Source organism: Vidua chalybeata, chromosome 19, assembly GCF_026979565.1.
Source record: "Vidua chalybeata isolate OUT-0048 chromosome 19, bVidCha1 merged haplotype, whole genome shotgun sequence".
In the NCBI taxonomy this organism is placed as follows: domain Eukaryota; kingdom Metazoa; phylum Chordata; class Aves; order Passeriformes; family Viduidae; genus Vidua; species Vidua chalybeata.
This window is the reverse complement of record NC_071548.1, coordinates 10,412,116-10,437,008: the sequence shown is the minus strand read 5'-3', so window position 1 is coordinate 10,437,008 and position 24,893 is coordinate 10,412,116. Positions and strand designations below refer to the sequence as shown.

General features: G+C 38.0%; 1 protein-coding gene across 1 annotated transcript; it reads left to right on the top strand.

The window, feature by feature from the left end:
- Nucleotides 1–145: 145 nt before the first annotated feature.
- On the top strand, nucleotides 146–24,420 carry SUZ12 (SUZ12 polycomb repressive complex 2 subunit). The gene is made up of 16 exons (XM_053960530.1): nucleotides 146–565; nucleotides 3,182–3,228; nucleotides 3,319–3,383; nucleotides 8,116–8,184; nucleotides 9,745–9,794; nucleotides 11,047–11,132; nucleotides 12,498–12,729; nucleotides 13,496–13,598; nucleotides 14,948–15,053; nucleotides 15,779–15,956; nucleotides 18,832–18,923; nucleotides 19,371–19,514; nucleotides 20,117–20,274; nucleotides 20,911–21,109; nucleotides 21,603–21,682; nucleotides 22,024–24,420. The coding sequence occupies exons 1-16, from the start codon at nucleotides 262–264 to the stop codon at nucleotides 22,367–22,369; spliced, it is 2,259 nt and encodes a 752-aa protein (XP_053816505.1). The 5' UTR covers nucleotides 146–261; the 3' UTR covers nucleotides 22,370–24,420.
- Nucleotides 24,421–24,893: the final 473 nt, after the last annotated feature.

Genomic DNA, 24,893 nt, shown 5'->3' with positions numbered 1-24,893 from the left:
CCGCGCGTCACGCGGGGGCGGGACCGGCGCCGGCCAATGGGACGGCGCGGCGCCATCCCCGCAGCCAATGGGCGCGCGCGGGGGGCGGGCGCGCGGCGGCGGTCGGGCTCGGCGGCCGCGGCGCTGAGGGGAGCGGGGCGGAGGAGACTTGGCGGAGTTGGAGCGCGGCGCGTCCCCCCCCCGCCTCACGCACCCGCCCCGGCCGGCCCTGCCCGCCCCGCTCGGTCTCCGTCCCGCCGGGGCCCGCCTGGGGCCACTCCTATGGCTCCTCAGAAGCACGGTGGAGGAGCGGGGCCCAGCTCGGGCTCCGCTGGCGGCGCCGCCGGAGGAGGAGGTGGTGGCGGAGGAGGCGGCGGGTTCGGGGGCTCCGCCGCGGCGGCGGCTCCCGGTGGCAAATCCGGCGGTGCCGCGGGCGGCGGCGGCGGCGGAGGAGGCAGTGGGTACTCGGGCGGCTCCTCGGCCTCCTCGGCAGCGGCGGCGGCGGCAGCGGCGCTGCCCCCCGTGAAGAAGCCGAAGATGGAGCAGATCCAGGCCGACCACGACCTCTTTCTTCAGGCCTTTGAGAGTGAGCACCGGGTCGCCGGAGGAAGTGGGGGCCGAGCCGGCGGGACCGGCCCGAGCTGCCGCGGAAAGGGCGGGAGGAGGAGGGGAGGGCTGTGGGGAGCAGGGGCTTCCGGGGGTAAACACGCTCGGGGGATGGAGGGAGGGAGCGGGGCCGGGGGAGGCGGGGGCCGGCGGGTCCCGGGCGGAAGCGCGGGGAGCGGGGCCGGTGTGCGGGAGGGAGGCGAGAGGCGCCTGGGGCCCGCGGGGCGGAGGGCGAGGGTGTGTGTGCTGTGTGTGCCCGCGGCCAGCGATGAACTTGGTTCTCAGTAGCACTTCCCATCACGCTTTCGGGGCGGCTGGTTCCCTTCCCTCCTCCCGCAGCCCCTGGAGGCTCTGGGCAGTGAGGGGCAAGGGGGCCCTTTCCTCTTTGGCCTCTTCCATTCGAGCCCCTTTCAGGGGCAGGACGCGATTAAGAGTTCGCTGTACTTGGTTTTTCTTTGTTTGGCAATAATTTTCACTTAGTCGAGGTTCTGTATTGGAAATCGACCTTTACGACCCAGGCATCCCCCCTGTGGCAGTTCCACATAGGAGGAGAATCCCCCTGAATTCACTAGAAAGTTGTTTGTGGAAATCTGGTTTAAATGCACTGTGGGCCGGTAAACTTAAGTTGCACTAAAAGATTTCTGTGCAGCTGCCGGGATTTGAAGGGACTTTTTAATGCTCTACTTGAACACATGATCTCTTTTGGGATTGGTGCTGTCAGTGGTCACACTTACTGTAGACGGTGACAGTGTTGGAGTTTTTGGTGTAGTCTGGAATAAAGCATGGCCGTTTGAGTGTCAGTCTTTTTAACAACACTCTGTATTCAGTAAATACTGTGCTGCAAATGGGTCAAGTCACAGACTTGAGTTTTAAGAGCTTTTTCTCAGTAGCTGAGGTGGAAAAAATTCTTCTGCTCGTGGCTCAGTGTGTCAGACAAGGGAAGCACAGAGCTGAGCAGGTGGGGATCAGGAGGAAGCTACACTGTAGATATACATACATATACACATACTATGTTAATCCTGTAGTGTGACTATCATGGGAAAACTGCAGTGAGTAAATACTGGATCAAAAAAATCCTAACACATGTAGTACTGAATTGCATTCTTCCTGACTGTTTTTGTCCCTTTTCAAGGTCATATGCTAGGAAAAGATAAAAGATTTATTTTAAGCTTTTGCTGAGTAATACAGACTTGTGAGACATATGTCTCTCAGCAGGTTGAAGAGTGTGCTTCAGAATTTTTCCACTTGGGAAAACTAATGTTGAAGCAGCAATGTGTTGCCTTTAAATTAAATTACATCCTTGTGAATGTAACTTGATGTTTTCATACATTAAGAAATTATAATTATGTCATGGGGTTTTTGAGACTGAAAAACATAGGATGTCTTTTTCAAAGTTGCGACTACTCTGTATTTTCACTTCCTGGCAAAATGTACATGTCTTCATTTCTTTCCTATCTTGATTTGAAAAATACAGATTTTATTGTGATAATTTGCATTAAATAGATTTTCACTGGCAAAAAGCTGTCCTTTTCTACTTCTAACTACAGAATTCCACACAATAAGGTTTCCAGCTATTTGAAATAAATGTTTTGCAGTCACATGAAAAGAAAATTTTATATTTCTTTAAAAATAAACTTTGTTTTCTTTATGTGGGAGATGGAGGCAGTGTTACCAGCCTTAGCATGGTTATCAATACGTTATCTATTCTCTTTTTTTCTCTCCACTTGATGTGTATTAAGTAATTTATAACTTTTTTTTCTGATGTTACTTAGTGAAGTTGGCTTTTATTTCAGTTTAAATAGGGAGTATTTCAGTTTAGTTTGGAATTCTTGTTAGAAATAACCTGATCCAGACAAAACCCTTCTTGTCCTGATTTAATTGGTTAAAACTAAACTGAAGGTCCTTCTCTGCTTTGTAGGCAAGTCTTGATCATTTGAACATTGGTTCTCAGACCTGTTTGAGATGATTCTGTGCTTTAGTGTCCATTTTGTGAACAGCTGAATTATCTTTTCTCCTTTTGCACTTTAAAAAAGTAGCTGCTCTACCAAAACCGACATTAATTTCCCACCTTAGAATGATCCATAATGGATCATAGCCAACTGACAGTCCCTGTTCTTGTTTCAGTACCTGCTGCAAGTGACCTTGCTACTTGCCAGAAGTGTAAAGCAATCAGAATCTAAATTGTCTGACTGTAAATTTATTGTGCTCTTTTGGTATCCTAGCAGATGTGCTCATTAACTTAATGGAGAAAACATACCTCTATGACCATAGGTTGTGATATGTTGAGGTATTTTTTCTGCCCTTTGATGATATAAAGTCTGTCAGAATCACATTTTGTGGAAAGCAGAGCAGTCAGAGTTGAGTTGTGACCCCTGATTTGTGGCACCTTAAGCAAGAAGTTGCTTTGTGTTGTAGAGTTGGTGAAGTAACCTTGAATGTGATAACTTGGAGGTATTTGGATATTGTGATGCTTCACTTAATACCTTTTGTGATAATTGTTTCAAAGTAATTGCCATACTAAGATACTTTTTATCATTTAATACTGTCTTTCTGGAGGTGTAAGTTGCATTGGGTAACATGTGTTCCTTTTTCTTAGAACCAACGCAGATATACAGATTTCTACGTACCCGGAATCTAATAGCAGTGAGTAATTAGTTTTATCACTCCTTTATTTTGCACTTGGAGAAAATTTTAATTAAAGCATAACCATTTTCTATTTTTTCCCCCCTGCAGCCAATATTTTTGCACAGAACTCTCACTTACATGTCCCACAGAAACTCCCGAACAAATATCAAAAGGTAAAATTGTTTTTGTAAAGTAATCCTAAAATGTTCACCAAGTAGCAGAAGTCCAAAAAGCAGTGGAGGGTAACATGTTTTCTTTCTGAAGAACTTTAAAATGCATACTTCAGTGTACAGTTGATTTCTGAGACCTAATAGATTTTTTGCAATGTTAAGTGTATGTGTAGCTTTATCCATGTGACTTTTGTGAATACTGGGAGTATTCAAATGTGGAGAACTATCTGCAGCATCCTAACTAATGTTTGTTTTGTATTTTGGAGGAGAACTTATTAAAAAACAAAACTGTATTGCATCCCAGCTCGTGTAATCAATGGTACTTAATCATAATCATATGAAACACTATTTTAAACTGTAACCTAACCAGCTGTTTTTGAAAAAAACAAAACCCAAATACAAAACTATTGGCTTTGTTAACTAGTCTTGAAAGAAACCAGTAATTATTTCTGTAGTTATTTTAAAAGCTGGAAAATAAAGCAGGTCTCTTTATAGTATTTTAGAAGAACTCCAGCAAATTCTTTAAAAAAGTTTCTTTGAACTGGATATGCCTGAGAGATGGGCTTCAGTTTTTATACTGCAAAATAGTCATTCCTGTCATGTCAAAATAGTCATTCCTGTCATGTGAGGTGCTTCAGCTGCCCATCAGTGGACCTGAAAACACAGAAACACTGCAGAGGGACAAGTACAGTGTACATTATTTATTAGCAGAATCACAAGGCCCTTCCAGGTACTTCCCCTTCACTGAAAATCCTTTGTTAAGACTTTAGACTTCTTTTGTAACCTGAACATTTAGTTTAAAATATTTTTGCACCAAAGTTCTTATCACTTAGAAACAGTCACCGTGGGACTTAAGTACAGCAAATATGCAACAAGATGTGATTATGCAGACAATTCTAGTTTAAACTTCATATTAATATCTAAGGGATGTCATATTTGCATGATCTATTGATCAATAGAATTTGCATATTTTTAATTAAAGGAGCTGTTTATGCCATTATTGGATCTCTTGGATATTGTTTAATGTTCCTGCTATGAGTTTTAATGCCACAATATAACTTTTTATTAAAACTAAATCCATAACATACTACTTCAGGTACTTAGAACAGATCAGATTTTTTTATTTTTTTAAACTTGAAGTTGCAGCTTACTTTTTTTTTAAAAAGTTATCAAAACTATTTTTTTTGCTTATTTTAAAGTGAGTCAGAACAAAATGTTAAGAAATTATTTTCAGGCTGTTTTGTTTTTTGTGGTTTAGTTTTGTTTGGTTTTTCTAACTAGAATTGTACTAGACCAAGGAAGGTCTTGCTTATAACTTAGATTAATTCATTATTGATTGAAATGTGTGTGTTACCTGAAAATGTTCTGTTGGATACCTGCCGTACTTGCTGGGAAGTAAGAGACAATTCTTTGCCTGTGCACTGTTATCCACTGTTCCAAATTCCAGTTGATTCAGCTGCACAGGTAAGGCTTGATTTCTGTTTGAAACATACTGATTTTTATCAGTTCCCTTAACACTTAGTTTTAGAACTGTGAGTTTAATTGGGAGGTGTTCTAATAACAGACAGATTACAGCTGTTTCTTTCAATATTTCTGTCGATGCTGACTAATTGAAATCATGCTTGTAATTAGGTTTAGGAAGATTAAATAAAACGTATCAGTATGTTTTCTTTATAAAAACACAATAATGCAACAGAAGTAAGTGAGCATAGTTGAAAGTGAAAAAGACAGAAAGTAATTGTGAAGTGTGTTCCCTTCCCCCAGGTTCCCTCTGCCCTTTCCATGCTCACTTTGTACTGTGGCCCTTCTCTTTCAGCCTACTTAAAACCACAGAAGTTGCAATTTAAAGGTAGTTTGGACTTAAAGATTGGCAAAAGAGTCTTAACTGCACTTCTGAGGGGATTAGCAGGGTCCTTGTTTGCTGATCTGTGCTGGCAAATACTTGCAGATATGCACAAGACCTGAATCACTATTCTTTCAACACAAATAGTTAAGGTCTATGATCTCGTTGTTTTAGTGAAAAAGGGACTTTCAAGAGAGAAAATATCTGAAGTAGAGAAGATCATCTTGAAGTTTATATTAAGAAAAATCCATGTTCTCGTTTCAGTACAATGAAAGTGTTAGTAAAGTTCTCTTTGCAAAGAAGTCTTTTCTGGAACTGCATCACTGTTAGCCTGCTTATGTGAACTATACATGTATATTAATTTATTCCCCTAGAACTCCTAAATGTTGCCATTGTTAAATTGCTGATATTTTTGATTGCCATTTCAGTAAACAGTATCATAAGTAAAATATAAGGAACTAATCTCTGAACTTAATGGACCTTACTTAAAGAATAGTAACTATGACTCCACATCTTTTACCTCCAGCTCTATGATAGTCTGAGAAAAATGCCAAACAAATTTATCACTTGGAGGTAGGGAACTATAACTGCATTTTTACCAGGAAATTATCTATTGATATTGCTCCACATGTTTAATACTGAGAAAATGTTTAGAAAACCTAGAATGCTTAGAGCATAGGAAAATGGTCATAGGGAATAGTTAATGTGCATTGTCAACCTGGGCTAAACAGATATTGGAGAGGTGATGAGCTTTGGTCAGCTAATACTTGATGGGAGACCTGAACTGGACTTTGTGTCTCTGGGTCTGTCTTCAGGTGTTAGTATATTAGAATAAATTATGGTGTTGGAAAGAAGTTGCCAACTTAATAAAATTACTTCACATACAGTATTTAGATAAAGAAATAATTATATTATTTATTGGCAAAATAATGACATGCTATGATGTGACTTCTAATACTTTGCTAATTATTACTTTTCTTGTCTGGAATAAGAATGGGTGGAGAAAGGAATGCACAAGATGCACATAATTGTTACACAAGTAAATGCTGTCTTGAAAATCCTGAGTGTGAGGGATGGTTATTATAAAAACTTGATTTTGTCTGTTTTGCATGGGAACATGGTAACATAAATAGTAATTAATTTTAAAGGAATTTCTGCTCTTACAAGTTAACTTCAAAGGCAAAAATTTTTTATTAGTTGCTATTTTTAGTTTCTTGGAAAGATTTCTTTTTTTTTTTAGGAGGGCTCTCTTGTTTCGACTAACCTGAGTCTGGATTTAGCAAAGGCTGTGCCACCATTCTTTATGGATCAATAATGGTCACATGCTAAATACAAGTTGGGTCAGATGTTGGTATATTTTATGAAAGATTGTTAACTTCCCCCCATTCTGGGATCCTGTTTATCTCTTAGCTGGTTTTTGGCTCGTGTTCTGCTCATGACATAACTTTGGTCTAAATCTGTTCTCTCAGTCTGGAGAAAGCCCTCTAAACTTGCTGTTCTGCAGAACAGTGGCTGATTTTGATGAGTGGAGCAAAGTGCACCCAGAGACATTTTTACCTTAGAAGCTGAAACTTCTAACAAATTATTCTGTTCTTAACTTCTCTTGCTTTAAAATTGAGCACTGCAATGTTCATTTTAACAATCCCACATTTTCGTGTAGGTGAGTCAGTTCTTCAGTCTCATGTGTGTGACTCTTGGGCTGAGTAGAGCTTTGAATCAGTGATTGTTTACTACACAAATCATAATTGTTTTTCTCCTTGTTATCTGAGTGCAGCCCTGTAGTTTTTGTTGCCCAGTGTTGCTGTTTAGTCCCCATGTGATGTGTAACTCAATCATTCACGAGCATTACATGCTGACTGCATACAGAGTGACATCAGTGTTTCTTCAGTCAGGGTATTTCTGCAGACAAATGCTTCCCACTTCCCCAGAGCATGGTGTTGTTCCCTCTGCAAGAAATCCAGTTTGGCAACCGTTTATGTTGTTCTTACTCCATTTTTCTAAGGTATAAATGCGAAGGAAAGGTGCCCTCGCACTCTTGCATTGTCACTGTAGACAAGTGCAATTTCGTGGGTATCTAGATCCAAGCGTTAACTTGCCTTTAATGAAAAATGGAAAGACTGTTCTGTAACATGTTGAATAACTTCTGAGTGAGCTTTATTTAGCAATGAACATGAAATTGTATGTATGGTAGAACAGGCTGAACATATGAGTGTGAACAGACTGATGTCAGAATTACAGAGAGGAAAGATTTGAAGTGATTATTCTCTATGACATTGTTGTCATTGGTTGTCATTGTCCCCTGTTTCCTGTGAGTGGGCTCTAAAGGTCGCTTCCAAATTCTTTGCTCTTTGCATTGTGTCCATTTAATAGAAATGTGTGGAGAAATAAGAGTTTGGGGTTTTAACTACATTTTTAACTCTTTTGTCCTGTAAGGTTTTAAGTGAATTTCATTATTATGATCAAGATCAAAATAGTAATGACTGAGGGGCTGACATGTCAATTCCTGGTATGTATAAGTAAAACAGGAAGATTTTCTTTGACAAAGCTGTAATGTAGTTAAACATGTTCATTGCAAAGGTTTCAATATGTTGCTGTTAAATGAAACTTCTTATGAGCAGTAAGATTACTGTTGCAAGGTCTGGGTTTAATTCCTTGTATTATTTTTGATACTGCTTGAGGAGCAGTTGTGTCCCTTATAACACAGGCATGATACTAGGTCTGAAAAAGTATATGTGTGTCTAAAGGGGGTTTTCTGATGAGAAGGCTAAAATGGTATATATAGACAGTTTTACATGGAAAATCAAGTGAAAGCTCAGGCTGAATGCATTTTCTTGCTGTATGTTGTGGGTATAGTGGCTGTGTAAAACTATTCTTTTTGCTTTTTCCTCACAGGAAAACTTTCAAAGTAGATGACATGTTATCAAAAGTAGAGAAGATGAAGGGAGAACAAGAATCTCACAGGTACTGTCCTGCTGTGTATTTGGGTGTGGGTACAAATGAGTACATGCATGAGCTGTGAATCAAAAATCCTTTTGACTGATAAAGTGTAAGTGATAAAGAGTCATTACTCGAAGCAAGGTAGTTGCTGTTGGAAATGTTGCTTCCAGAATCTTAAAATGTGTTGATCTATGCTGATCACTTAACTTGGAGAAAAGCAGTATTGGGATACTTTCAGTATTTGTTGTGGCATCTCTTAAAATGTGTATAGAAACCTCAAATAGGTATTTGCCTTAACTTTGTTTTTAAGAGTGTCAGATGTGTCAGTAAGTAATCTGTGTGTTGCAATTAAAAGTAAAAAAAGAGGTGGATTTGGGAAAATATAAAATTTTATTACTTGTCGTTTATGTTGTTGTACACATGCTATTTTTAACCTGTTCTTTTCCCACAGTGTTTGCAAATCATTAGACTCCTTCAGAGGCAGCTGTGATATATACAGTGTAGTCTGAAACAAGCTTACAAATTTTGTGTTCTAAGAGGTTTTATGGATTTACGATACGTTATTTTTCTTAATTATATTTTGCTCCATATATTATGGTTAGTTGCTTTGTTGAAACCACGTAGAATATTCATTTGTGTAAGGTTTTTTTTGTGCTTTCCAAACTGTAAAAAATGTGCTTTAGTGTGGAAAAATAACATGGATGAATGATGCAAGTTGGTGTCGGTAGAGTCCTTTGAATGCTTGAGGTGTTTGGCACTTCCGCTGGTCATCTCAGAGCTCTTGGGAATGTTTGTGTTTAAAAATAAGTGTGGAATGTCACGTTGTATCTGCCTGAGAAGTGAAGGTGCACAAAGTTTTGTCTAGTGGGGTAGTGGGACAGATTATATTTTGTTCAATGTAATGTGTACTTCAAAAATACTGAGTGGTTTTGAGATCCTTTTTAATCTAGATTTATGAATACATGTTTTAAACAGAAATATGCTCTGAATTTTACAATATGAAATAAAATGGGTCTATGGTCAGCAGAATAGTCTAGGCTGTGAAACAGAACAGATGCAATTATTATTTTGATTGTGTATATTATGATTGATTTGGACTTGATTAAACTGCTATCTCTTAATTTCTAAAGGTGCAGGTTCTCCCTTGTAAAGATTCTCATTACCAGGCTTAAAATACTTGTTGGCTTGGTTTTCTTTTAAGCTACACCAAGCTTAAAGCCTGTGGTTTAGGGTAAAATTCTAGAAAGTTTCCACCAAAACTGAGCTCTGTTGCTGATGACTGTCCAACAAATGTGTTTGCCTGCCTGTGAAGGCAAGATCTTCTGTCTTCAGGCAGTGTTCTTCTACTGCAGTGTTTACATTTTTTTTTTAGTGTATCAAGTCATAGAGTACACAGAATAAGTCTGTAAAGAGAAAACTGGTGTTCAGTTCTGCATCACCTGCAACTGCTGTATCCAGGCAGTTTCCAAGTTAAAAGGATGGACTGAATCATTAGAGTTCTGTACTGTATATCAGTGAAATAGTTGCTGTGATAAGAAAACACTTATTTGTTCTAACATTTCCTTTTTTTTTTCCCCTGTTTAGCTTGTCTGCTCATTTGCAACTTACATTTACTGGGTTCTTCCATAAAAATGGTATGTTTGTCAATTTATTCATTCCCCTGTTAATTTGTGTAACACCTTTGAAATTAGTAGAGATCTGTGAGGGGGATATTTGAATGTTTTTACTCTCCGCTGTTTGGATGTGGGTTTTAATTTACTTGTTCAGCCTGTCTCATTTAGTTATAATTCAGTAGTGCTTTAGAAATGCTGTAGTGTAATTGTGATGTTAAGAAGATAAGCCTTCAGGGTTTTAGTCAAAACAGCGATTTTGGCAAATGCTTCAAGCCATCATCCATTCAAACGGAAATAGACCTTGGGGAAAGTGTCCTCAAAGAATGTGATTTTTCTGGGAATGTGTCTTTGATGTTTGAAGTAGCTTTAAAAAACCCCACAGCCCTCAAATAGTTAGAAGATTCAGTGGCTTCTACTTTAAAATACAAGTGTAAGAAAAAAAATAGTCAAGCTGAGTCTAGAAATGAAGGAAAGGCCATATCAACAATTATAAAAGCCATGGAAATAATATTTTAGTGACTTGAAGTCATTTCATGATGCCTTTCAAGCACATAGGGATTTGCCTCTCAATATCAGAATATTGGAATTCCTCTACCAGAATGAAGAGGTCTATTGCTCTGGGAGTAAAAGGTGTTTTTCCACTAAAATAAAATGATATTTCTAGTTTTTTGGTTGCCATTGCTGATCACACCACTGGCAGCAGCTGCCTTGAAGATTCTAGGCTCTAGGAAATTTATTGTGCAGTCTCTGAAACAAAGTCTTATTTTCTAACATTTTTTTCGAGTTTTTTGAGAGTCCTTTAACAGCTATTGTGCATTTATTTAGCCTTGCATAATATTTAAGCGGGGTGGGGGGTAGTGTAATTTTGTTTTATTTTCCTATCTGATAGCATCTGGATCTTAAGCCTACATTTTAAGTTTGCAAGCTGTAAAGAAAAAAAAAAAACTGGGAAAAATAATTCAACTCATCTGTAATAACTGTATTCTAACTGTCATTAAATCTAACCATAACATTTTTCTGTTATAAAAAGGTAACAAGCTTGCTCTTTTAAACTTTAGAGATCAGCTATGCCTTTAAATCAGCTAATATGAAAATGATTAGGATGTATTCTCAAGTGAAAATTTGTAGTAAGTTTGGGGAGAGTTGAAACTAAGAATGTGGTTAGAGGTCTTTGTACCTGGGATGTGCCTGTGGTTAAAAAGTAATTACAGATGGATTTATATAGTTGAATAGATCTTCGCTTTTTCAGAACTTAAAATATTTTTCTGTTTAGATAAGCCATCACAAAACTCAGAGAATGAACAAAATTCTGTAACTCTGGAAGTACTGCTAGTCAAAGTTTGCCACAAGAAACGAAAGGTAAAAATTATCGGACAAATTATTAATAGACATTAAAGCAAAATGTTTAGCTGCTTCTAGAATATCTAAGTAACAACTGTCATATAGTGATGCTTCTGTTGAAATTAGCCTTTAAATTTAAGAACTAAGGTATTCAATTTGTTTTTAATTGGATTTTGCACTGCTTTATGAGAAATGAGTTTAAAAAACGTTCAGCTTTGTTGATGGAATTCAGCTTATAAATCACATCCACTCATTGTGTATTTCAGCCACTTCTGGTTTTACATCAGTTTTCATGTGTCACATCATTAAAGTATTCATTCCGTTGTGATGTCCAGAGGCTTAAGGAAACCAGGCAATCACAAAATCATAAAGTAGCCTGTGCCTTTCAGAGTTTAGGGGTAAAAAGGAACAAATTGTAATTGTTTTGAATTCCTCAGTCATCTGCTGACTCGTCTCTTTCCTTGCTTTTTCTGTACCTGTGTTTTTTACTTCGGTTATTTGAGTTATTGCAGATTTTAGCTACCATGAATCATAAACAATTTTATATTTATTTTTAAAGCATCTTTGAATTTGCTTGCAGTTTTAGCTGTACTTATTTCACATCAGTTGGCAAATTATTTCCCCAACTACAAGAATATGGGAGGCTTAGTAGTGCTTTAGGTTTTAACCAGAAAGGGAAAGATTTGCAGTCAGAGCTGTGTGTTCTTCCCTAATGCTAGGCTGATTTGACAGGCTTTTAAGAATTAATACTGTTTCTAGCCAATTTTGTTAATTATTTTAGTATGGATAAATGTAGTGAGATCAGGAGGTGCTAATGGTTATTGCAAATGTTTTGCTGCAAGTTTCATATTTAGGCCATCTTGTCTTGTTTTCCAAATTCTACACAATGTTCAGTGATCTCTTTGAGAGGTAACTGAATATAATAAATCCTAGGTAAGTGGTTCTTTATCTCACAGATAGAACAAAATGCACTTTGAAATATTGCAAGAAGAAGCTAGAAAGCCCTTGAAAAAAAAAATATATATATAACCAAAACATTTCATTTCTTCAGATAAACAGAATTAAATTAGTATTAATGACTGTTCTGCAATCTTTTTAAGTGCCTCATGTTAGTGTTACTTTATTCATGTAGAGAAAGATGGCTGCTGCCAGAAGGGGTTATAGAATGCCAGTTTTATTTACACTTAAAAATATCTGGGTTTGCATTTAAAATCTGGGATTGTTCCAGATTTTTTATTTCTATCTATTACATGGCTTATTATAAGGCTTATTTTCAAAAGTTGGCAGAACAAATGCAGTTTAGAAATAGCATCAATTTAAATACTTAATGTCTTTACTTTGAAGTCTAAAAACCTGAACTGTATCTTTCTTGTTTTGCTACAGGATGTCAGTTGTCCAATAAGACAGGTTCCTACAGGTAAAAAGCAGGTGCCTTTAAACCCAGACCTCAGCCAAATTAAACCAGGCAACTTCCCGTCACTTGCAGTTTCCAGTAATGAGTTTGAACCAAGCAACAGCCATATGGTGAAGTCTTACTCATTGTTATTCAGAGTCACTCGCCCAGGAAGGAGAGAATTTAATGGACTGATCAATGGCGAAACTAATGAAAACATTGGTAACTTCAGCCTTGAAATCTGCTTTTGCAAGGTTTATCTTGTGGGTGCATGTGGAGTTGTCTGGATGAGCAGTGTGGGTCACACTGTGACAAGGGCCAGTAATTACAGAGTGATTGAGCTTTTATTTGTTTGCAGTCTCTTTTGAGATGGGGATGAAATCCAGCTGGTAGCTAGAAATTGTGCTTCTGGTTTTGTGTAATTTCACACCACTTGTTACTAACGTGATGCTGAAGGTGTGAGGCAACACTGCTGGAGGATGAACAGTGCAAGAGAGCCCTGTGGTCAGAGACTTTCATTATTCATCCACCAACACTGGTCACTACTGACTCAGTGTAGGTGCTATCAGTGTTTCTCAGCAAAACTAAGTAACAAGCCAATAGAAAAGTACCTCAATAACATATTTTTAAAAGTTATTTTCTTAATCCTGTTGAGAACTGTTACAACACAAATGTTACAGCCTTGGAGAGTACATGTAGAATGAAAAGCTTTTATTTCTCACTATTTTATAGCCACAAGAGGAGGAAGATCAAATTCCAAATTCTTTATGCTGACAGAATAATACAAAGAAATTATAAATACATGGGAACACACCTAAAATATGATTACTGTTAAGCTAAGTGCTCTTTTATTGCATTGTCCTTCTCTATTGTATGGCACATCTGACACAATCAATATAGCCAGTTGTATTTGTGACTGCATAGAGACTGTTGGATCTTTTGAATCTGTGCTTATGTAATGATTGAATACCATATTTCTTATGTGCAGATGTCAATGAGGAGCTTCCAGCTAGAAGAAAAAGAAACTCTTCAAATCGTGAAGATGGGGAAAAGACATTTGTAGCACAAATGACCGTATTTGATAAAAACAGGTAATATTGTAAAAACAAATATAGCTTCTATTAATAATTCTATTAATAATTTTTAATCATCATAATGTTAGAACTTTGATAATAAGCTTAATATGTTCTTTGTTACAGTGTAGGTTGTCTTTGGCTGCATTTTAGTTGTTATTTACAATAAGAACTTAGGCTTGTTATGGTTTTTTTTTTAAAACCTACAGGTTTCATAACACATTTTATACTGAGACCTGTTCAGTGATTACTGTACTTAATTCCTATCTGTGAACTTGAATATTGTCCTGGTAATTTGCATCCATTTGTCTGTTCCTTGCCAGTTTTTGACAGATGTAATTTGTCTGTTCTGTTAAACATCAGTGACAGCATATTTAAAAAGTTGAACAAAGAAAAGATCTCTGAAATATCCTCACTGCTTACACTCTGGTGAGTGCCATAATTTTTCCCATGCCCAGAGTGTTGCTGGTGTAGTCACAGCAGCTGACAACTACAGAAGACATCAGTTCTCCATTACTACAGGACAATCAAACAAGTAGTTAAAATTATAACAGGCCTACTCTGTCATGTCATTTAACTATTTATTATCATGATACCACTTAATGTATTTCAAAGAAGGTGGAGTGCTCTAAATAGCTTAGAGCACTCTAGATCCAGTTAAAAAGATAAGGACCAGACCATTTCCTGGGTGGGTGTTTTGGTTGGTTGGTTGTTTGTGCTGCAAAGGATCATAGTGCCAACAGCCAAAATACAGTACATGAAAATAAGAGTTCTTTCCATGGCAAATGCAGGTCCTAGGTAGAGGTTGGTATTTACATAGTTTCTTTATCAATAAAAATGGAACTTGAAGAAAAAGCTGCTTAAAATAGCTCCAACTAATTCTGACAAAATGGTTACTTATCCAAATAGGGTTTTAGAAGTATATTTTGAGAAGAGTTTGTGTTTTGAAGCTATGTCCTTTTCTAATCTGTATCTTCTTAGAACTTCTTAGAAGTCTTGACAGTATTTTATTCTTTTCTATTACTTAGTTCCACTGGTTAACTTCAATATGCTAAACAACATACAAACCATTGGATGGTTTTGTAGTGATGATAAGCAAGGACATTCTTAGGCATGCTGTTGTATAAATGAGACTGATTTGCAGCAGAACCAAATCATGCATAAAAAATTATATATTTTTGGTTTAGTCTTTAATATTTTTCTTTGTTATTAGTGATGTTTACCTAAGATTTAGACCTAGTCAAATAAATTTGCCTGAAAATATGTCTGTAGGTTCATGGAAATTTAATTACTGTGAAATAGTGCATTTTAATAGACAAACAGTAAAAGAACTCTTTTTACACATAATACATATTTTGTCTTGACAGACGCTTGCAACTTCTGGATGGGGAATATGAAGTGGCCATGCAGGAAATGGAAGAGTGTCCCATTAGCAAGAAAAGAGCAACATGGGAAACGATTCTGGATGGGAAGGTATGGATTGTTTTAGTGGCCAAGAAACCTGTCTTCACAGGAAATATTTCTCTTTGGGAATGCATGGACATACATTTTAATTTAGCTCTCAGTTTAGAAAGCTTTGGCTACACTGGATCATTAATACAAGCAGATGTCAACTACTCTAAGTATGGCAGTGACTTCTGAATTCCTGACCTACAAATTAGACAGTTTAAATGCTATTCTAACAAGTTGGACATATCAAAAAGGAGCAAACTGCAGAATATTTAAGGGTAAGAAAGAGGAACCCAGAGAGGTGTGATCTTGGGTACATAGCTTAAGAGAATGCTGATAAAATGTAGTGATGAAGAGGATCAGTGTAGGAGGAAGGGTTGAGAAGAGAGAAGTTGTTGACTGAGGTGAGTCAACACGCAGTGATGCAGTGATTGTATGTACTTACATAGTCATGCTCACGTGTCCTGGGAGAGTATGAGTTGTAAGTGATTGGAGAGAAGAACATGAAGATTCCAGATGGTTGCAAAGTATTTGTGTCTCAACATGATCATATAATTATGAAAAAAGCAGAGATGATCCATATTATATAGTAAACATACAGTTATAAGCTCAACTATCCTGATCAGCCTTTACCTGCATAAAAAAAAAATTACATCAGTCTACATTCTGTGAATATTTTCTCATTATTGTTTTTGTGAAGACACTTATTCTGCTGGTTTGTTTTTTTTTTTATTTCCCCCATTCTCCAGAGGTTGCCTCCATTTGAAACATTTTCTCAGGGACCTACACTTCAGTTTACTCTTCGTTGGACAGGAGACACAAATGATAAGTCTACAGCTCCTATAGCTAAGCCTCTTGCAACACGAAATTCTGAAAGCCTCCCTCAAGAAAACAAGCCCAATTCTGTTAAACCTACTCAAACTATAGGTAAGCAAACTTTGGTTTTGCTGCTGAATAATCATCTGCTTAACCCTTTTGTGCTTAGGGATCACTGGTGCAGCTGCTTCAAGTTATTCTCATCAGGAAAAAGCAAAACTGAGTGGGCTTTGTTATATGTTGTATTTTGTAAATTTTTTAAGGTTAAAAGCTATACATCAGGACAATATTGAAATTATTATATACAATGCTCATAAATCCTGCTGTGAAATACATTGGGGAAAATCCATCACTAGGATTTCTGGGATTGTCTAGTTTGCTCTACTCACTCCAACTAGTGTCCTTTAAGTTTCTGGATTTATAGGTGCCCTACTTTCAGGTTGAATAGAGTTAATTTTCTTCTCAGTGCTTTAGTGCTGTGTTTTGGATTTAGGATGAGAATAATGTTGATAACACTGATGCTTTAGTTGTTGCTAAGCAGTGTTTAGACTAAGTCAAGGACTTTGCAGCTTCTCATACTACCCCACCATCAAAGAGGCCAGGGGACACGAGGGGCTGGGAGGAGACACAGCTGGGACAGCTGACCCAGACTGGCCAGAGGGATATTCCATGTATGGCTTCATGCTCAGTATAGATACTAGAAGGAAAATTGGCCTAGATACCATCTTTATTTTGTCTCACTCCCAGTTGTTTGTGACTTTGTATTAGAGCCTTGTGTTGGCAAGTAAAGCTCAAGGATATCTGGAAAACTTAAGTTGTACAGAGAAAACAGGCTGCACCTGTTGTTTCAACACCTGTGAACACACCTTGACTCTGGATTTGCACCCAGTTCACTTCAGAGTAATCAGCATTTCCAAGCTTGCAACTAGAGTAGCAGCACTCTGAGAGTAAGGAATCTTCTAGGTCCCTGTTGTAGAAGTGATTATTTGGAGTGCAGTGGTTCTGTCCCCAGACTTAGTCTCTGGGGTGTGCAGTGAGGCAACTGCTAGTGAAGAGTTGTTAGTGCTTTGGAGAACTTGTCCAAAATGGCATTTCAGTCTGAGTTTGGTGATGTTTTGGAGATGGACTAGTGGCAGCAAGGAAATTGCTATTATGAGTAAAGCACTGCTTTTCTAAACATGGTTTTTATGCAGTTGTGTTACAGTAAATGTTGAGAAACTTAATGGTGAGACTTTCTAACAGTGGTGATTCTTTGTGCTGCTTTTAGAGCTTTAATGTGATAAAAAAGTGAGAACAAGAAGAATTTCACCCTACCTGTGCAGAAGCCAATGTCTAGAATGACCCCTAACATCCTCAGCCAACCTTACAAGCATCTTTCTTATGGAGAGAGTACAATAATATTTAAATAAGATTGATACCTGTTCCCTGAATTGAGTATTTTACCTGAGCTAGGGATTGCAGACACCGGGGTTTATTCCATTAGGATGAATGGCTAACAGTGCACACAAACATGAAGTAATTCCAACAGAACCTGGGAGGTCCTTGAATTTTTGCTGTAGAAATTGTTCTGCTTTCTCTTTACTTCCTTGTGCCAGGCTTCCTTTGTATCAAAATACAAATACAAATCCTTGTATTTTAGACTTTCTTGGAGACCTGTATTGTAATTTGTTAGGCAGGTTTTATGCCCAGACTTGCAAAAGAAATGGGAGTTGAGTTGACTAACTCCAGAAAGTGTGTGGTAGTTTACTGTAACAAATATAAAGGCAATAGGAACATGGACTGCATTGCCAGTGTAACCTGGAACCCATTTTTTCTTCCATCAGAAAAGCTAAATTGATAAAGTTACAGCCAGAGCGACCTTTCCAAATAGTACAGCCAACTCCTATACACAAATGTAATGTAGTGTAATGTGCAGCATTGTGGGGTATTTGTTATTCAGATACTGCAAACAGCACAACCATACCATGAAAGTGCAAAACTGTACAAAACTTCTGTCAGAGATTCTGATAAAGATCCAGTACATCTTTCCCAATGGTGCTTAAATTTGGTGTTGTCATTTTACTTTGGCATATTTCCCAAGGCAGACCAATGGAATAATGACATCAAAGACTTTTTAAATATGGCAGCTTAAACTTTGCTGTAATTACAAAGTTCTGAAAGTAACTGAGCCATGGAATTGGGATTTTTCTGATGTGATGCAGGCTAAAGTGTCAGGCTTCCTCTCTTTTTCATAGAGACAAAAAAAGAAATTTCCTTTCTTCTCCAAAATATTAAATTTAAAATAAGTGCATCTTCTAAAATTTAGGTCAGTAGAACTGAGCCTTGTTTTCCCATCTTTATCACCATTCACAAGCAAGTAGGGTCATTACTTGGTTTCTCTTGAGGGCAGATTTATAAACCTGCTTAGTTATGTGGGGTTTCTTGTTAGTATGAAATCAAGTACTGTTATAGATTAAAGTGTATGGAAGAGACTCAGAAGCAACTAAGCAGTGCCATTACACATACAAACAATGTTCAAGGGCTAAAGTTGCAGTTAAATATTTTGTGTGTTTACTTACATTTCTACTGCCTGTTAAGAGACTTGTGGAACCTCTGAAATTGAATTTAAGTGATGTGTTTGAATGCAGGAATCTGAAAGTAGGGATGGCTTTTATTTCCCAGCTTTTAGGATCCATAAAGAATTCTCTGCTTAAATGGAGTAAGAAAAATGTTGCTTTTTACCTGACCATTTTTAAGTTCTCTGAATGATTCTTCAGCATGTGTGATAATCTTGTGTTAGAAGTGGGTTTGCCTGTAAGTTTGTGAAGGAAGCCGAACATCCAGACTTCCTTGTTACTGGTAGGAGCTACTTACATCAAAGGACATTCAAGTAGCCAGTTTCCTTCAGCAGCAGTGCCCTTCTCAGGACTTCCATAGTTGGGTAAGAAACAATGTTTGTCTGTTCCTGTGCACCAAAAAATGTGGGTTCATGTGGGTTTTTTTTCAGCTGTGAAAGAATCTTTGCCTACAGACCTTCAAACAAGAAAAGAGAGAGATGTTTTAAATGAACCTCGACAGAAGTTGCGAATATTTTACCAGGTATTAAAAATAATCATTAAAGGGAAAAACTAGAATCTAAATATTGTGTGGAATTGAAATGTTTGCTTGGGAGCTTGGGAGCATTTGCCCTTTTCATGGATGCCTAAAAGAGTCTCAGACTCACAGACTGAATGCCATTCCACAGACTCCTCTTTATGGAAGTATTCTAGAAAATTAATCTTCCTGGGGGCACATCTGATGTTCTGAAAGACGAAGGACATTCCTTGTTAGACTTCTGGAGGGGGACAGGTTGGTCTCCGATGGGAAAAAAAAATTATTGAAATACCAGTGTTTCAGTACACTGAGCTCATACAGTGTGCCCAAGATCTAACTATTGCTGTGGAGGTCTCCTGTAATGACATCCAGCTTGGTTTTGGGGGTTGGAAATTAATGAATGAAACTCATTTGGTGCTAATTCTGCTCTGCCTGTTCCTTTGTTTGCATCAGTTCCTTTACAACAATAACACGAGGCAGCAGACGGAGGCCCGCGATGACTTGCACTGCCCCTGGTGCACACTGAACTGTCGGAAACTCTATAGTTTACTCAAACATCTTAAACTCTGCCACAGCAGATTTATCTTTAATTATGTTGTAAGTAATCATTTTGTAGTTCAGCACTATGAAACTCTGTACAGTCTATCACAGATGCTACACATGCAGGGATTCTGTTTCCAGCTTAGTAAATTGTAGGGCTGTATCTACAGGTTAGAAGCTGTTTTCTGTGAATGTTTGTGTGTTATATGGAGGAGAAATATTGTCTTTCTTTGTTTAAATACATATATATTAAATAATGCTGACCACTGGAGGCTGAATTCTAAATGTAGCTACTGCTTTTGCATCAATGTGTTCTTTGATGTATAAAGCAATGTAATTGTATTTGGTTAGAAGTTTCTTGAAGCTCTAAGAAACTTAGAACTGTTCTTGCTAGCAGTCTTTTGGGGATACTTTGCTTAATTTTATAATTAGTTTTGAGCAGTTTTATACAAAACAGTAAAATAGTACAGAGGAAGGAAGCTTTAGTGTAATTTGCTTCTAGAGGTTAAAAATTATTTGGGTGTTGTGAAAGGAGACTTAGAGCCATATCAGGTTATTGAGAGGTGATATTTAAGGTATTCAGAATTTAAAGGTTACTTGTTTAAACCCCTCGATGCATTGTCATTACTATCTGCTGAGTATTTGCTACTGTGCTCCAGTATCATCCAAAAGGTGCTCGGATAGACGTGTCCATCAATGAGTGCTACGATGGCTCCTACGCGGGGAACCCCCAGGACATCCATCGCCAGCCCGGCTTCGCCTTCAGCCGCAACGGGCCCGTCAAAAGAACTCCAATCACACACATCCTGGTGTGCAGGTAGGGAGCTGGCAAACAAGCTCTGGGTGTGGGTCACAGAATCAGCTAGGCTGGAAAAGACCCTGGAGATCAAGTCCAACCTATGACCCAACACTACCTTATCAACTAACCCATAGCACTGAGTGCCACATCCAGTCTTTTTTTAAATACCTCCAGAGCTGGTGACTCCACCACTTTTCCTGAGCAGCCCATTCCAATGCCCATCCACTCTTTCTGTAAAGAATTTTTTGGCCTGTAAATCAGATTTGTGATACCTGGGGATTTGTGAATCTGCAGGTGCATATACACAGCGCTAAATTTCACTTTTATGACTAAATAAAATGTAACTGAAGGAGGATAACTTCACCCATGATTTTTCTATATCTTTCCAGTTGAGATATCTATTCATAACAATGTAGCTCTCTTTAACTAGAACCCTAGAACTTACCCTAGAACTTTTCTTCTCCAAAAGGTGAAGTTGGAGGGTTGGATCAGGAGCTCTTGGGTTTTTAATGGAGATTATTTCATTGCTGGAGATTTCCCCCCTCACAATATATTTGCAAGCTAGAGCTTAAAATAATTGGTATTAATCAGTGACAGTTCTCAGTATTTGCATCAGTGATGTGCTGGTGACAGCAGTGACTTCTCCTTTGGCAGGCCAAAGCGCACGAAAGCGAGCATGTCGGAGTTCCTGGAGTCGGAGGACGGAGAGGTGGAGCAGCAGCGGACGTACAGCAGCGGGCACAACCGGCTCTACTTCCACAGCGACACCTGCCTGCCCCTCCGCCCCCAGGAGATGGAGGTGGACAGTGAGGACGAGAAGGACCCGGAATGGCTTCGGGAGAAAACCATTACTGTAATTATTCTGTTTGTACAAAATTACTTTAAGTGGATTGTGGTTTTTAAAAGATGATCTGCAGTTGTTTTAGGGAACAATTGGGCATACATTGTGAAAATTCTGCATTTTAGGAGCAGAAAATTTCGCTGAACTACTGTTGATGGAAATTCAAAGTTTGTTTTTTTCAAGTGTGCATTCAGTTCACACAGTTCAGTCCCTTTGTGTTCAAACAAGTTTTCATTGTTTGTGGCTGCTTTTCTCCTTCAAAGAGGAGATGCTGGAATCAGGAGCACACAGTTTGGGCTATATAGAATAAGGATATTATTTATCATCAAAAGTCTCTACATAAAATGACATTTTTCTAACTTTTTTGACTGCAGAGCCTGAATTTTCTATATATATATATTTGTGTCTAAGTTGAATTTTGGGTATGTTCTCACTACTTGGCAGCAGATATGCAGCTCTGATGGGTGTGTTTGTTTCTTTTCCTATCCTTCCTCCCAATCTCCAGCAAATTGAAGAATTTTCTGATGTTAACGAAGGAGAGAAAGAAGTGATGAAATTATGGAATCTTCACGTTATGAAGCACGGGTATGTTACTTTGCTTAGTTTTGATACAGATAAATTAGATATATTTGTATATATGTATACATTTGGTTGATCATTTTGCATTGCCGTTCATTAAATACTTAAAATTCATTTGGCTCAGTTGTTTAGGAAAGGGTCATTAAAGGATAATTTGTAATAAGCTTTTGGGAGTTTAAGTATTTAAAGAACTTCTTGTGCGTAGTAGCATTTGGGCTTTGAAAAGAAAAAATACTGGACTGTGTAATAGCTGCTCTCTGCAGTTACATTGATAAATCAAGTTGTAGAGTATCTTTTTGTTTTTGAAAATGTTCTGCTTGCATAATGATGGCTTTCTTATTTGACAGGTTTATTGCTGACAATCAAATGAATCATGCCTGTATGCTGTTTGTTGAAAATTATGGACAAAAAATCATTAAGAAGAACTTGTGTCGAAACTTTATGCTCCACCTGGTCAGCATGCATGACTTTAACCTCATCAGCATCATGTCCATAGACAAAGCTGTGGCCAGGCTCCGGGAGATGCAGCAGAAGTTGGAGAAAGGAGAGTCGGTGTCCCCGACAGACGAGGAATCTTCTGAGGAACAAAGTGGGACAGCAAATGGATACAGTGAAAATACCATGAGAGAGAGGATTTCAGAAATGGAAAGCATCTCAGGTGTCACGAAACAGAGCAAGAAGCAGAAGCTCTGAAGTCAAAAGTCAATTGTCATTCAACGGACAAACATTGAAGTGACATTCTAGGGTGCATGAGCTCTATAAAGAATTACACACAGAAATACAGAGATTCCAAACAGGCACTGCTGGATGGAAATAAATGATTTCAACAAGGATATTGTTTAAACAGGGTTTTTATTCAGTTACTTATGCAAGTACTACATGTATATTGGTTTTGGTGATGTAATGACAATATTCTAAGAGTTTGAGCATGAAGAGCAATATAAAAATCTTTTTGTAATTTTAGTAATTAGTGTCTTAAGAACTTTATGGAATTTACATAATTTAAGTATATGTAAAATCGTTTTTATATTAAGATTTTTGCATCTGTATCTGGCTGTTTTTTCCTACCATGAAGTTGTGAAACATTAGGGAAAGGGGATTGGGATACAGTTTCTGCTTTTCTTATTTAGAAATTCTCCAGTTAGCTTTTTGTGAAAATAACGTCTGACTATTTACAGTTTAACCTTGATCCTTGTATTTGAAATCATTTATCAAATGATCATAAATTACAAATCAATTTTTTTTACACTAAAAATTATCAAAGTTGGCAAACTTAGCACTTCCTTTGTCTTGTGCCTGTTTGGAAAGATCTTGGCTTTTCACGTTCCAGACACAGTGAAGTACCACCTTGGCTTTTTGAGGTTTAACCAGCAGTTTGGGTTTCGTGGATAATTCTGATGTATTGATCGCCCAGTGTACCATTTTAAACTTGAACATTTAGCTCCTTTATATTTTTATTACACATTTACACAGCTACAGAGAGGATTTGGGTGCAGCCCCTTGTGCCTGGGGTCACCCATCCTGGGGTGCCATGCTAAGGCTGGAGCCTCGTGTCCGTCTGCAGGCGCTGCGTCGCCAACTTCCCGCGAAGTTCTCGCCTCAGCACAGACTGCAAGGCCAGGCCGTGGGTTTAGCTTTGGCTTTCGAGATGCCACTCTTGAGGGAAAAATGCACTGTAAAATTGGACCAGAAAATGTGTTGCACTTCTTATGTAAGTATTCTGTGATGTATTGTATTCAATACAGATACTAAGATGCTGACTAAACTATATTTGAGCAGTTTTGCACTGCTGTTAACACATTTTATGCATACGTTTACAGATTTTTTCCAATGGAAAGTGGTTTCACTACTGGTACAGTATCAGCACCGAAGGGTTTTATTCCAGCAAGCACTGTGGTTGAGTGACATCACCTCAATTTTTTATTATCCTTAAAATATTTCATTTTTCATATTCTTTATTTATAAAGGAACAATGCTGCTGTAAATACAGGTATTTTTTGTTTTTTATTTCATTCCATCACCATGAGATGCAGTTCCCTATTTGTTGAAGGGGTATATAAGCTTTCTAATGGTGTCTTCAGAAATTTATAAAATGTAAATACTGATTTTGATGGTCCTTAAGATGTGTTTAACTGTGAGACTATTTAACTAATGGTGTGGATGTGATTTGTCATCCAGTATTAAGTTCTTAGTCACTGATTTTGTGTACAAAATAGGAAAGAGGGAAACTGCAGCTTTTCATTACAAACTCCTTGAATTGCCAGCTCTCGAGTTTTAGCAAACTCTAATTATGCCTCTGGATAGTACATCATGCATTTCTCTCTGGCTTTAATTTGCTAAAGCTGTGCACATATGTAAAAAAATAGATTATTTTAGGGGAGATGTAGTTCTAGAATTATTGCTTATGTCATTTCTTAAGCAGTTATGCTCTTAATGCTTAAAAGAAGGCTAGCATTGTTTGCACAAAAAGTTGGTGATCCCCCCAAAAATAGTAATGAAATTACTTCTGTTCAGTAAACTTTGTATGTCATGTCAATTTATAATAAAAGCTGAAAAAATCCCCTTGTTTTCTATTTATAAAGATGCCTTTTCTATTTGTACCTTTGAAGATGCCATGTAAGCTGGTTAAAAAGAATTTGAACGGTACAGTAGATGTAAAAACAAAAGAAAACCCTCCCCCCCAAAAAAAAGTTCAGCTGTTTAAATGAACCATTGTTTTTCATTAAATGTTTTATTTGAAATCAGCTTTTGTACATGAAGTTCAGTAATGCAAAATCTGCCATGATGGGTGTCCAGTCATTCCATGTGCAGACACCTCAAGCAAGCATCTCTATAAACTCTCTTTTGCATGGCTTAAAATTCGGATGTGTTCTCCTTTGTCAGATTGTTACAGTTCTATTTAAGGTATCTCCATAGATTTCCAGGGTTTTAGCCAGATTATAATAACTTTCATTCTCCTTTCATGGGTAGGACTTGAATACCTGAGATGAGTTTAAGTTGTGCTTCACTGTGCAGAACTGTAATTTACAGAAGTGCAAAGAGACATCGCTTGTGTTGTCACTTACAGAACTAAGTTTTTACATGCAAGTGGTCAATTTTTTAGAAATTTTGCAAAGTATTTGGCTTATATGGAGTAAAGTTTAAATAAGTGTCAGTTTAAGTCTCGTTTCTCTGGGACTGCAGAGTATGGATGCTCCAGGTACTGTGGAACGAGTCA

Coding starts and splice junctions, on each gene's coding strand:
- SUZ12 (XM_053960530.1), top strand. CDS start 262: ATGGCTCCTCAGAAGCACGGTGGAGGAGCGGGGCCCAGCTCGGGCTCC. Junction 12,730..13,495: donor CGAAACTAATGAAAACATTG/GTAACTTCAGCC, acceptor TCTTATGTGCAG/ATGTCAATGAGGAGCTTCCA. Junction 21,110..21,602: donor TTCGGGAGAAAACCATTACT/GTAATTATTCTG, acceptor CCCAATCTCCAG/CAAATTGAAGAATTTTCTGA.